This window comes from Takifugu rubripes, chromosome 2 (genome assembly GCF_901000725.2).
Source record: "Takifugu rubripes chromosome 2, fTakRub1.2, whole genome shotgun sequence".
Lineage (NCBI taxonomy): Eukaryota > Metazoa > Chordata > Actinopteri > Tetraodontiformes > Tetraodontidae > Takifugu > Takifugu rubripes.
In genome coordinates, this window is record NC_042286.1 from 67,812 (window position 1) to 81,235 (window position 13,424).

General features: G+C 45.2%; 1 protein-coding gene and 4 non-coding genes across 5 annotated transcripts in view; 4 read left to right on the plus strand and 1 right to left on the minus strand.

Annotated features, from left to right (window-relative positions):
* The window catches only part of LOC115248826 (glyoxalase domain-containing protein 5-like), a 29,839-nt gene extending 16,415 nt beyond the window's left edge, over nt 1–13,424 (minus strand). The window contains exons 1-2 of the mRNA XM_029832698.1: nt 13,233–13,424; nt 12,956–13,117 (exon numbers count right to left, since the gene is read on the minus strand). Of these exons, the coding sequence (XP_029688558.1) occupies nt 12,956–13,117; nt 13,233–13,424 (354 nt within the window). The remainder of the gene's footprint in view (nt 1–12,955; nt 13,118–13,232) is intronic.
* Nucleotides 2,261–2,332, plus strand: trnag-ucc (transfer RNA glycine (anticodon UCC)). Its single transcript has one exon. It is a non-coding gene; the product is annotated as a tRNA-Gly (tRNA).
* trnag-ucc (transfer RNA glycine (anticodon UCC)) lies at nt 5,708–5,779 on the plus strand. Its single transcript has one exon. It is a non-coding gene; the product is annotated as a tRNA-Gly (tRNA).
* Nucleotides 9,157–9,228, plus strand: trnag-ucc (transfer RNA glycine (anticodon UCC)). Its single transcript has one exon. It is a non-coding gene; the product is annotated as a tRNA-Gly (tRNA).
* Nucleotides 12,596–12,667, plus strand: trnag-ucc (transfer RNA glycine (anticodon UCC)). The gene has a single exon. It is a non-coding gene; the product is annotated as a tRNA-Gly (tRNA).

Below are 13,424 nucleotides of genomic sequence, written 5' to 3' on the forward strand. Positions count from 1 at the left end.
GGAGCAAATAAGTGATGGGCTTCAAATAGCAATGCTACTAAAAGGGCTACGTGATTCATATAAGCCATTTGTTGTGCATATCACCCAGACAAATGACACGCTAACTTTTGGAGAATTCAAGACAAAACTGCAAAGTTACAAAAGTACTGGGAAAGAACAGGAAGAAAGGTAACCTAAGAGGGAGAGAAAGACCCCAGAATATTGCGGTGAATTTTCTTCTGATGGTAACCGAGATGTGTTGATGAGGAAGGAATCTTCACAGACTTGGTTGGAAGAGATGTTTATTGGAGAGAAAAGTCAGGCATCAATCGGACACTGCAGTTTGTCCGCGGGAGGTCTTGTGGTCCTGACGTTAAAATCTCCGAAGGGCTTAGTTCGGTAGCCCCTTATATATGGTCAAGTAAACACATTCTTCTCTGAGGACCTCATAACACAATATAGCCAACCAAATAGTACAGAGTCCAGTCCATAAGAAGAAGACACAGGAGCCTGTTGGCCCCAGGACTCCCTCTTAGCAGCTCCTCACACAGGAAAAAACAAGACATTCAATCACAAGCACATGAAAACACAGGTGACAGGACACATATGGAACATGTGTAAGATGGCGCCAGGATGGCTGACAAACAAGTTAAGTTCTTACAGAGGTCAAGGCCTGCAGAGAATAGATACACAGGCTTCAGATACTACATGAATGTGAATTAATTTTGTTGGGTTTTTTTTTTTTTAATGTAGGTCACCCAAACGGTCGTCCGGGATGACCACTCAAGGAGCCCGCACGGCATGCTCTAAAAATAGCACTGGTCACAATAGAATTTTTTTTTTTTTTTTTAAAGTTGCTTTAATTTTTTGAAAAAATGCTTACATTAATGCCGATTTTTAAACAATGTTAAAAAACGGAACTTTTTTTTATGCACGCCATTATGAAGCCACCTCTTTTGAAGGCGAAGGTCATTAGTGCGTGGTCGTGTCCACCTTGGAGCAAGTACGATTGCTAGAAGAGTGTCATCTGTCTGAGAACTTAACAGAGCAACTGGACCGAGATCTCGCTTAGTGCAGGTGGTTCAACATCCAGCGCGACGAGTCGGTAGACAGCGCCAGCACAGCTCAGCTAATGATGTTCATCCACATGTCCATTTACAGTCCATCACCAAGGCATTCAAACAGGTGGAGGTAAACAGTTGTGTCTTCCACCGATACAGAAAGAGTGGAGATGTCACTTGGTTATTGTGCGCCACGATGCAAGTTGATTAGATGCTGCAATAGACCAGTGACATTGTCTCTGGTAAATGCAAATGAATTGAAGTGGTCACATTTGAGCACAAGTGTTAATTCGCCCCTGCAATTAAAACCCATCATAGAAAGAGCAGCACTCTCTATGACGGTTTCCTGTGTTCCTTCTGCACTGCACAGATTAAATTAAATTCAAAGAAAAAACTTACAGTTGTCTCAATTAGCCTGATGTGACTTGATTTTGCTCTTTTCTGGTGTTGAACCCTCGGTGTTGACTTGTCACTTTCAACGGTTCATATGAATATTAGGGTGTCGTGGACTTTAGCAACAAGATTTGCTATAATGTGATGCATTTTGGAATGTAACACGGGAATCTATTCGTTCTTGTAATTTGCACAACATGCTGCCGTCATATTTCACAGCTATACCGCGGTGAAGAGCTTGGCGTGACCACGCGTAATGACGCACAACAATGTTGAGTTTTGCAGCTTTACCTGCGCTGAAGCCGGCAAATAAATCCTTCCTGGGACAAAATTGTCTTTTAGCCACCTGGGCGTATTTATTAGCGATTAACGAAATCAGTCGTCTTCCTGCTTAATCATGGGGAACGGAACTTTAAAAAAAATAAAGAAAAAAAACAGGCTCAACATGGGCGTGACCTGAATCGAAAGGTTGATGCCAGTGTTAATTCTTGGGCCATAAAACTATGACTGAAAATTATATATCACAACTTAGTACACTAAATTACAATGTTTCTCAACAACCACCTTACGTTCCCCTTCCTCTCTGTTGCGTCCGTCAAGTGGAGGTGAGCGCACGCTGACGTGAGGAGCGCGAGCCCGCTGCCTTTGAGCTCTTGCTTGTTGTTACGCACTTGGATTAAATTGAACTGTACAAAATGGGCACTAAAAGACAGCGGCAGTTAAAAGATGCTGCATCACATCATTTACATAGGAAAAGTCTTTCCCTCAAGTCCTTTGGTGCCGTTTGTCTTCGCTTCCAGATGTGCTGGGCAGTTGTTGACCGCGTCGCGATGGTGGTATAGTGGTGAGCATAGCTGCCTTCCAAGCAGTTGACCCGGGTTCGATTCCCGGCCATCGCATTCGAATTCTCACTTTTACGTCGAACGCTATTACATAATGTGCCTCTGCCTTTGAGATGCCGGCAGGTTTTACGAGCATGCGCAAAATAGACGGTCACATGTGTGAACTCCCAGACCAGCGTCGTGTGTTTTTTTCAGCCGTCTCCAGACTGCCTGAGGGTTTGACTGCTGCAGAAATGTCCACTCTTGCAGGTTATGGGCCCGGTCATGCCGGCCAGAGGTGGTTTAGACTTTTATCCAACAGTGACGAAAAAAGTTTTGAACTTTGGGAAACATGTTTCATGGCGCACGTGGGCTTGCACAGCCTCAGAGGCATAATTGAGAAAGGACCGGAGGCCGATGAGGATGACGTAGAAGTTTTCGCTGAAGATGAGGCAAAGAACGGTGAGGCATATGCGCAATTAGTGGACAACAAGAGTTTGTCCTTGGTAATGAGAGATGCAAAACGTGACGGAAGAAGAGCGCTGGAGATTCTACAAGAGCACTACGCGGGAACAGATAAACCCCGCATTGTAAGTTTGTATTGCGAGCCTTCCTCACTCTGCAAGGTGTCGTCGAAATCACCCTCAGAACTGTACTCAGACAGGCGCACGAACGAAGCTCACCACAAATTGAGACCAGACGTCAAAGTTCCTTTTCTACCTTGGCCAAGGGGAGTCCCGCTCCGTTACAGACACGCCTGCTGTCGCGCTGTCCCGGGGACTCTCGCTCCGCCCCAGCATTGTCTCTTTTATTAAAACAGGCATGATTACATGGCAGGAGGCGTTTCTTTAGTTCCATAGTTTGCATCAACCGAGTCACATTGCCCATAGTTGACCATATTGAAGCGGCTCTCGGCCTACGCACAGGTGCACAGCCTTCAGTACCCTAACCCAAGCAGATATCACACATTGTTGTTTTGTCCTCCTTCTCACAAACACGCTCACATACAGTTTCCCCAGTCCACTTTACCCCAGTTAATCCTCCTCGCATTATCAACGAAACTACTCTACTTTTATTAAAATAGCTATAACATAAAATGCGATTCGCTATATTTCACAACAAAGGCCAGCAATGAGACAGTTACAGACTACATTGTTCGACCACAGATGATATTCACATCATTTAGAAGAGCAGAGGAGCAAATAAGTGATGGGCTTCAAATAGCAATGCTACTAAAAGGGCTACGTGATTCATATAAGCCATTTGTTGTGCATATCACCCAGACAAATGACACGCTAACTTTTGGAGAATTCAAGACAAAACTGCAAAGTTACAAAAGTACTGGGAAAGAACAGGAAGAAAGGTAACCTAAGAGGGAGAGAAAGACCCCAGAATATTGCGGTGAATTTTCTTCTGATGGTAACCGAGATGTGTTGATGAGGAAGGAATCTTCACAGACTTGGTTGGAAGAGATGTTTATTGGAGAGAAAAGTCAGGCATCAATCGGACACTGCAGTTTGTCCGCGGGAGGTCTTGTGGTCCTGACGTTAAAATCTCCGAAGGGCTTAGTTCGGTAGCCCCTTATATATGGTCAAGTAAACACATTCTTCTCTGAGGACCTCATAACACAATATAGCCAACCAAATAGTACAGAGTCCAGTCCATAAGAAGAAGACACAGGAGCCTGTTGGCCCCAGGACTCCCTCTTAGCAGCTCCTCACACAGGAAAAAACAAGACATTCAATCACAAGCACATGAAAACACAGGTGACAGGACACATATGGAACATGTGTAAGATGGCGCCAGGATGGCTGACAAACAAGTTAAGTTCTTACAGAGGTCAAGGCCTGCAGAGAATAGATACACAGGCTTCAGATACTACATGAATGTGAATTAATGTTGTTGGGTTTTTTTTTTTTAATGTAGGTCACCCAAACGGTCGTCCGGGATGACCACTCAAGGAGCCCGCACGGCATGCTCTAAAAATAGCACTGGTCACAATAGAATTTTTTTTTTTTTTTTTAAGTTGCTTTAATTTTTTGAAAAAATGCTTACATTAATGCCGATTTTTAAACAATGTTAAAAAACGGAACTTTTTTTTATGCACGCCATTATGAAGCCACCTCTTTTGAAGGCGAAGGTCATTAGTGCGTGGTCGTGTCCACCTTGGAGCAAGTACGATTGCTAGAAGAGTGTCATCTGTCTGAGAACTTAACAGAGCAACTGGACCGAGATCTCGCTTAGTGCAGGTGGTTCAACATCCAGCGCGACGAGTCGGTAGACAGCGCCAGCACAGCTCAGCTAATGATGTTCATCCACATGTCCATTTACAGTCCATCACCAAGGCATTCAAACAGGTGGAGGTAAACAGTTGTGTCTTCCACCGATACAGAAAGAGTGGAGATGTCACTTGGTTATTGTGCGCCACGATGCAAGTTGATTAGATGCTGCAATAGACCAGTGACATTGTCTCTGGTAAATGCAAATGAATTGAAGTGGTCACATTTGAGCACAAGTGTTAATTCGCCCCTGCAATTAAAACCCATCATAGAAAGAGCAGCACTCTCTATGACGGTTTCCTGTGTTCCTTCTGCACTGCACAGATTAAATTAAATTCAAAGAAAAAACTTACAGTTGTCTCAATTAGCCTGATGTGACTTGATTTTGCTCTTTTCTGGTGTTGAACCCTCGGTGTTGACTTGTCACTTTCAACGGTTCATATGAATATTAGGGTGTCGTGGACTTTAGCAACAAGATTTGCTATAATGTGATGCATTTTGGAATGTAACACGGGAATCTATTCGTTCTTGTAATTTGCACAACATGCTGCCGTCATATTTCACAGCTATACCGCGGTGAAGAGCTTGGCGTTACCACGCGTAATGACGCACAACAATGTTGAGTTTTGCAGCTTTACCTGCGCTGAAGCCGGCAAATAAATCCTTCCTGGGACAAAATTGTCTTTTAGCCACCTGGGCGTATTTATTAGCGATTAACGAAATCAGTCGTCTTCCTGCTTAATCATGGGGAACGGAACTTTAAAAAAAATAAAGAAAAAAAACAGGCTCAACATGGGCGTGACCTGAATCGAAAGGTTGATGCCAGTGTTAATTCTTGGGCCATAAAACTATGACTGAAAATTATATATCACAACTTAGTACACTAAATTACAATGTTTCTCAACAACCACCTTACGTTCCCCTTCCTCTCTGTTGCGTCCGTCAAGTGGAGGTGAGCGCACGCTGACGTGAGGAGCGCGAGCCCGCTGCCTTTGAGCTCTTGCTTGTTGTTACGCACTTGGATTAAATTGAACTGTACAAAATGGGCACTAAAAGACAGCGGCAGTTAAAAGATGCTGCATCACATCATTTACATAGGAAAAGTCTTTCCCTCAAGTCCTTTGGTGCCCTTTGTCTTCGCTTCCAGATGTGCTGGGCAGTTGTTGACCGCGTCGCGATGGTGGTATAGTGGTGAGCATAGCTGCCTTCCAAGCAGTTGACCCGGGTTCGATTCCCGGCCATCGCATTCGAATTCTCACTTTTACGTCGAACGCTATTACATAATGTGCCTCTGCCTTTGAGATGCCGGCAGGTTTTACGAGCATGCGCAAAATAGACGGTCACATGTGTGAACTCCCAGACCAGCGTCGTGTGTTTTTTTCAGCCGTCTCCAGACTGCCTGAGGGTTTGACTGCTGCAGAAATGTCCACTCTTGCAGGTTATGGGCCCGGTCATGCCGGCCAGAGGTGGTTTAGACTTTTATCCAACAGTGACGAAAAAAGTTTTGAACTTTGGGAAACATGTTTCATGGCGCACGTGGGCTTGCACAGCCTCAGAGGCATAATTGAGAAAGGACCGGAGGCCGATGAGGATGACGTAGAAGTTTTCGCTGAAGATGAGGCAAAGAACGGTGAGGCATATGCGCAATTAGTGGACAACAAGAGTTTGTCCTTGGTAATGAGAGATGCAAAACGTGACGGAAGAAGAGCGCTGGAGATTCTACAAGAGCACTACGCGGGAACAGATAAACCCCGCATTGTAAGTTTGTATTGCGAGCCTTCCTCACTCTGCAAGGTGTCGTCGAAATCACCCTCAGAACTGTACTCAGACAGGCGCACGAACGAAGCTCACCACAAATTGAGACCAGACGTCAAAGTTCCTTTTCTACCTTGGCCAAGGGGAGTCCCGCTCCGTTACAGACACGCCTGCTGTCGCGCTGTCCCGGGGACTCTCGCTCCGCCCCAGCATTGTCTCTTTTATTAAAACAGGCATGATTACATGGCAGGAGGCGTTTCTTTAGTTCCATAGTTTGCATCAACCGAGTCACATTGCCCATAGTTGACCATATTGAAGCGGCTCTCGGCCTACGCACAGGTGCACAGCCTTCAGTACCCTAACCCAAGCAGATATCACACATTGTTGTTTTGTCCTCCTTCTCACAAACACGCTCACATACAGTTTCCCCAGTCCACTTTACCCCAGTTAATCCTCCTCGCATTATCAACGAAACTACTCTACTTTTATTAAAATAGCTATAACATAAAATGCGATTCGCTATATTTCACAACAAAGGCCAGCAATGAGACAGTTACAGACTACATTGTTCGACCACAGATGATATTCACATCATTTAGAAGAGCAGAGGAGCAAATAAGTGATGGGCTTCAAATAGCAATGCTACTAAAAGGGCTACGTGATTCATATAAGCCATTTGTTGTGCATATCACCCAGACAAATGACACGCTAACTTTTGGAGAATTCAAGACAAAACTGCAAAGTTACAAAAGTACTGGGAAAGAACAGGAAGAAAGGTAACCTAAGAGGGAGAGAAAGACCCCAGAATATTGCGGTGAATTTTCTTCTGATGGTAACCGAGATGTGTTGATGAGGAAGGAATCTTCACAGACTTGGTTGGAAGAGATGTTTATTGGAGAGAAAAGTCAGGCATCAATCGGACACTGCAGTTTGTCCGCGGGAGGTCTTGTGGTCCTGACGTTAAAATCTCCGAAGGGCTTAGTTCGGTAGCCCCTTATATATGGTCAAGTAAACACATTCTTCTCTGAGGACCTCATAACACAATATAGCCAACCAAATAGTACAGAGTCCAGTCCATAAGAAGAAGACACAGGAGCCTGTTGGCCCCAGGACTCCCTCTTAGCAGCTCCTCACACAGGAAAAAACAAGACATTCAATCACAAGCACATGAAAACACAGGTGACAGGACACATATGGAACATGTGTAAGATGGCGCCAGGATGGCTGACAAACAAGTTAAGTTCTTACAGAGGTCAAGGCCTGCAGAGAATAGATACACAGGCTTCAGATACTACATGAATGTGAATTAATGTTGTTGGGTTTTTTTTTTTTAATGTAGGTCACCCTAACGGTCGTCCGGGATGACCACTCAAGGCGCCCGCACCGCATGCTCTAAAAATAGCACTGGTCACAATAGAATTTTTTTTTTTTTTTTTTAAGTTGCTTTAATTTTTTGAAAAAAATGCTTACATTAATGCCGATTTTTAAACAATGTTAAAAAACGGAACTTTTTTTTATGCACGCCATTATGAAGCCACCTCTTTTGAAGGCGAAGGTCATTAGTGCGTGGTCGTGTCCACCTTGGAGCAAGTACGATTGCTAGAAGAGTGTCATCTGTCTGAGAACTTAACAGAGCAACTGGACCGAGATCTCGCTTAGTGCAGGTGGTTCAACATCCAGCGCGACGAGTCGGTAGACAGCGCCAGCACAGCTCAGCGAATGATGTTCATCCACATGTCCATTTACAGTCCATCACCAAGGCATTCAAACAGGTGGAGGTAAACAGTTGTGTCTTCCACCGATACAGAAAGAGTGGAGATGTCACTTGGTTATTGTGCGCCACGATGCAAGTTGATTAGATGCTGCAATAGACCAGTGACATTGTCTCTGGTAAATGCAAATGAATTGAAGTGGTCACATTTGAGCACAAGTGTTAATTCGCCCCCGCAATTAAAACCCATCATAGAAAGAGCAGCACTCTCTATGACGGTTTCCTGTGTTCCTTCTGCACTGCACAGATTAAATTAAATTCAAAGAAAAAACTTACAGTTGTCTCAATTAGCCTGATGTGACTTGATTTTGCTCTTTTCTGGTGTTGAACCCTCGGTGTTGACTTGTCACTTTCAACGGTTCATATGAATATTAGGGTGTCGTGGACTTTAGCAACAAGATTTGCTATAATGTGATGCATTTTGGAATGTAACACGGGAATCTATTCGTTCTTGTAATTTGCACAACATGCTGCCGTCATATTTCACAGCTATACCGCGGTGAAGAGCTTGGCGTCACCACGCGTAATGACGCACAACACTGTTGAGTTTTGCAGCTTTACCTGCGCTGAAGCCGGCAAATAAATCCTTCCTGGGACAAAATTGTCTTTTAGCCACCTGGGCGTATTTATTAGCGATTAACGAAATCAGTCGTCTTCCTGCTTAATCATGGGGAACGGAACTTTAAAAAAAATAAAGAAAAAAAACAGGCTCAACATGGGCGTGACCTGAATCGAAAGGTTGATGCCAGTGTTAATTCTTGGGCCATAAAACTATGACTGAAAATTATATATCACAACTTAGTACACTAAATTACAATGTTTCTCAACAACCACCTTACGTCCCCCTTCCTCTCTGTTGCGTCCGTCAAGTGGAGGTGAGCGCACGCTGACGTGAGGAGCGCGAGCCCGCTGCCTTTGAGCTCTTGCGTGTTGTTACGCACTTGGATTAAATTGAACTGTACAAAATGGGCACTAAAAGACAGCGGCAGTTAAAAGATGCTGCATCACATCATTTACATAGGAAAAGTCGTTCCCTCAAGTCCTTTGGTGCCGTTTGTCTTCGCTTCCAGATGTGCTGGGCAGATGTTGACCGCGTCGCGATGGTGGTATAGTGGTGAGCATAGCTGCCTTCCAAGCAGTTGACCCGGGTTCGATTCCCGGCCATCGCATTCAAATTCTCACTTTTACGTCGAACGCTATTACATAATGTGCCTCTGCCTTTGAGATGCCGGCAGGTTTTACGAGCATGCGCAAAATAGACGGTCACATGTGTGAACTCCCAGACCAGCGTCGTGTGTTTTTTTCAGCCGTCTCCAGACTGCCTGAGGGTTTGACTGCTGCAGAAATGTCCACTCTTGCAGGTTATGGGCCCGGTCATGCCGGCCAGAGGTGGTTTAGACTTTTATCCAACAGTGACGAAAAAAGTTTTGAACTTTGGGAAACATGTTTCATGGCGCACGTGGGCTTGCACAGCCTCAGAGGCATAATTGAGAAAGGACCGGAGGCCGATGAGGATGACGTAGAAGTTTTCGCTGAAGATGAGGCAAAGAACGGTGAGGCATATGCGCAATTAGTGGACAACAAGAGTTTGTCCTTGGTAATGAGAGATGCAAAACGTGACGGAAGAAGAGCGCTGGAGATTCTACAAGAGCACTACGCGGGAACAGATAAACCCCGCATTGTAAGTTTGTATTGCGAGCCTTCCTCACTCTGCAAGGTGTCGTCGAAATCACCCTCAGAACTGTACTCAGACAGGCGCACGAACGAAGCTCACCACAAATTGAGACCAGACGTCAAAGTTCCTTTTCTACCTTGGCCAAGGGGAGTCCCGCTCCGTTACAGACACGCCTGCTGTCGCGCTGTCCCGGGGACTCTCGCTCCGCCCCAGCATTGTCTCTTTTATTAAAACAGGCATGATTACATGGCAGGAGGCGTTTCTTTAGTTCCATAGTTTGCATCAACCGAGTCACATTGCCCATAGTTGACCATATTGAAGCGGCTCTCGGCCTACGCACAGGTGCACAGCCTTCAGTACCCTAACCCAAGCAGATATCACACATTGTTGTTTTGTCCTCCTTCTCACAAACACGCTCACATACAGTTTCCCCAGTCCACTTTACCCCAGTTAATCCTCCTCGCATTATCAACGAAACTACTCTACTTTTATTAAAATAGCTATAACATAAAATGCGATTCGCTATATTTCACAACAAAGGCCAGCAATGAGACAGTTACAGACTACATTGTTCGACCACAGATGATATTCACATCATTTAGAAGAGCAGAGGAGCAAATAAGTGATGGGCTTCAAATAGCAATGCTACTAAAAGGGCTACGTGATTCATATAAGCCATTTGTTGTGCATATCACCCAGACAAATGACACGCTAACTTTTGGAGAATTCAAGACAAAACTGCAAAGTTACAAAAGTACTGGGAAAGAACAGGAAGAAAGGTAACCTAAGAGGGAGAGAAAGACCCCAGAATATTGCGGTGAATTTTCTTCTGATGGTAACCGAGATGTGTTGATGAGGAAGGAATCTTCACAGACTTGGTTGGAAGAGATGTTTATTGGAGAGAAAAGTCAGGCATCAATCGGACACTGCAGTTTGTCCGCGGGAGGTCTTGTGGTCCTGACGTTAAAATCTCCGAAGGGCTTAGTTCGGTAGCCCCTTATATATGGTCAAGTAAACACATTCTTCTCTGAGGACCTCATAACACAATATAGCCAACCAAATAGTACAGAGTCCAGTCCATAAGAAGAAGACACAGGAGCCTGTTGGCCCCAGGACTCCCTCTTAGCAGCTCCTCACACAGGAAAAAACAAGACATTCAATCACAAGCACATGAAAACACAGGTGACAGGACACATATGGAACATGTGTAAGATGGCGCCAGGATGGCTGACAAACAAGTTAAGTTCTTACAGAGGTCAAGGCCTGCAGAGAATAGATACACAGGCTTCAGATACTACATGAATGTGAATTAATGTTGTTGGGTTTTTTTTTTTAATGTAGGTCACCCAAACGGTCGTCCGGGATGACCACTCAAGGCGCCCGCACGGCATGCTCTAAAAATAGCACTGGTCACAATAGAATTTTTTATTTATTTTTTTTAAAGTTGCTTTAATTTTTTGAAAAAATGCTTACATTAATGCCGATTTTTAAACAATGTTAAAAAACGGAACTTTTTTTTATGCACGCCATTATGAAGCCACCTCTTTTGAAGGCGAAGGTCATTAGTGCGTGGTCGTGTCCACCTTGGAGCAAGTACGATTGCTAGAAGAGTGTCATCTGTCTGAGAACTTAACAGAGCAACTGGACCGAGATCTCGCTTAGTGCAGGTGGTTCAACATCCAGCGCGACGAGTCGGTAGACAGCGCCAGCACAGCTCAGCTAATGATGTTCATCCACATGTCCATTTACAGTCCATCACCAAGGCATTCAAACAGGTGGAGGTAAACAGTTGTGTCTTCCACCGATACAGAAAGAGTGGAGATGTCACTTGGTTATTGTGCGCCACGATGCAAGTTGATTAGATGCTGCAATAGACCAGTGACATTGTCTCTGGTAAATGCAAATGAATTGAAGTGGTCACATTTGAGCACAAGTGTTAATTCGCCCCCGCAATTAAAACCCATCATAGAAAGAGCAGCACTCTCTATGACGGTTTCCTGTGTTCCTTCTGCACTGCACAGATTAAATTAAATTCAAAGAAAAAACTTACAGTTGTCTCAATTAGCCTGATGTGACTTGATTTTGCTCTTTTCTGGTGTTGAACCCTCGGTGTTGACTTGTCACTTTCAACGGTTCATATGAATATTAGGGTGTCGTGGACTTTAGCAACAAGATTTGCTATAATGTGATGCATTTTGGAATGTAACACGGGAATCTATTCGTTCTTGTAATTTGCACAACATGCTGCCGTCATATTTCACAGCTATACCGCGGTGAAGAGCTTGGCGTCACCACGCGTAATGACGCACAACACTGTTGAGTTTTGCAGCTTTACCTGCGCTGAAGCCGGCAAATAAATCCTTCCTGGGACAAAATTGTCTTTTAGCCACCTGGGCGTATTTATTAGCGATTAACGAAATCAGTCGTCTTCCTGCTTAATCATGGGGAACGGAACTTAAAGAAAAAAAACAGGCTCAACATGGGCGTGACCTGAATCGAAAGGTTGATGCCAGTGTTAATTCTTGGGCCATAAAACTATGACTGAAAATTATATATCACAACTTAGTACACTAAATTACAATGTTTCTCAACAACCACCTTACGTCCCCCTTCCTCTCTGTTGCGTCCGTCAAGTGGAGGTGAGCGCACGCTGACGTGAGGAGCGCGAGCCCGCTGCCTTTGAGCTCTTGCGTGTTGTTACGCACTTGGATTAAATTGAACTGTACAAAATGGGCACTAAAAGACAGCGGCAGTTAAAAGATGCTGCATCACATCATTTACATAGGAAAAGTCGTTCCCTCAAGTCCTTTGGTGCCGTTTGTCTTCGCTTCCAGATGTGCTGGGCAGATGTTGACCGCGTCGCGATGGTGGTATAGTGGTGAGCATAGCTGCCTTCCAAGCAGTTGACCCGGGTTCGATTCCCGGCCATCGCATTCAAATTCTCACTTTTACGTCGAACGCTATTACATAATGTGCCTCTGCCTTTGAGATGCCGGCAGGTTTTACGAGCATGCGCAAAATAGACGGTCACATGTGTGAACTCCCAGACCAGCGTCGTGTGTTTTTTTCAGCCGTCTCCAGACTGCCTGAGGGTTTGACTGCTGATGCAGCTCGGGTTTGTGAGGGCAAGCGACACCCTTGTGTCCCACATCCCCACACTCAAAACACCTCATGCTCCCAGAACTAGCATAAACCATGTACTGTCCATCTCCATGTCTCACCCTGAAGGACACGTCTATCGTCTGTGACGGACAGGTGTGGAACATGAAGCACTGCCTCCTGAGTGAGAGCATGTGCTTCAGTTTATCGCTCCTACAACCCAGACCCACGGTCCTCAGACCACTCGCCATCTTACCAAAATGCAGCAGCTCCTGCTCCAGAGCCTCATTAGAAATAAACAGGGGAACACCTGAGACAGTCACCCAAGTGGAGGGCGCAGTGAGCGGGGACAGCTGCAGGTGCGTACCTGCAGCCATTCAGAGTCAACCCCCTCCCCACCAACTCAGCCACCAGTTGCTGCTCTTTCACAAACACCACCACTCCTCTGTTCATCCTGGAGGTGTAGGACAGGTTAGCGTGTCCCACCTGGTCTCCTACGGCCAGGAGAACCTCCTCCACCGGCACAGATGGGTCGGGTTGGACCCGAACCCCATGTCGGATCGAAAGAGACGGCGTCACCGAGGACACCAT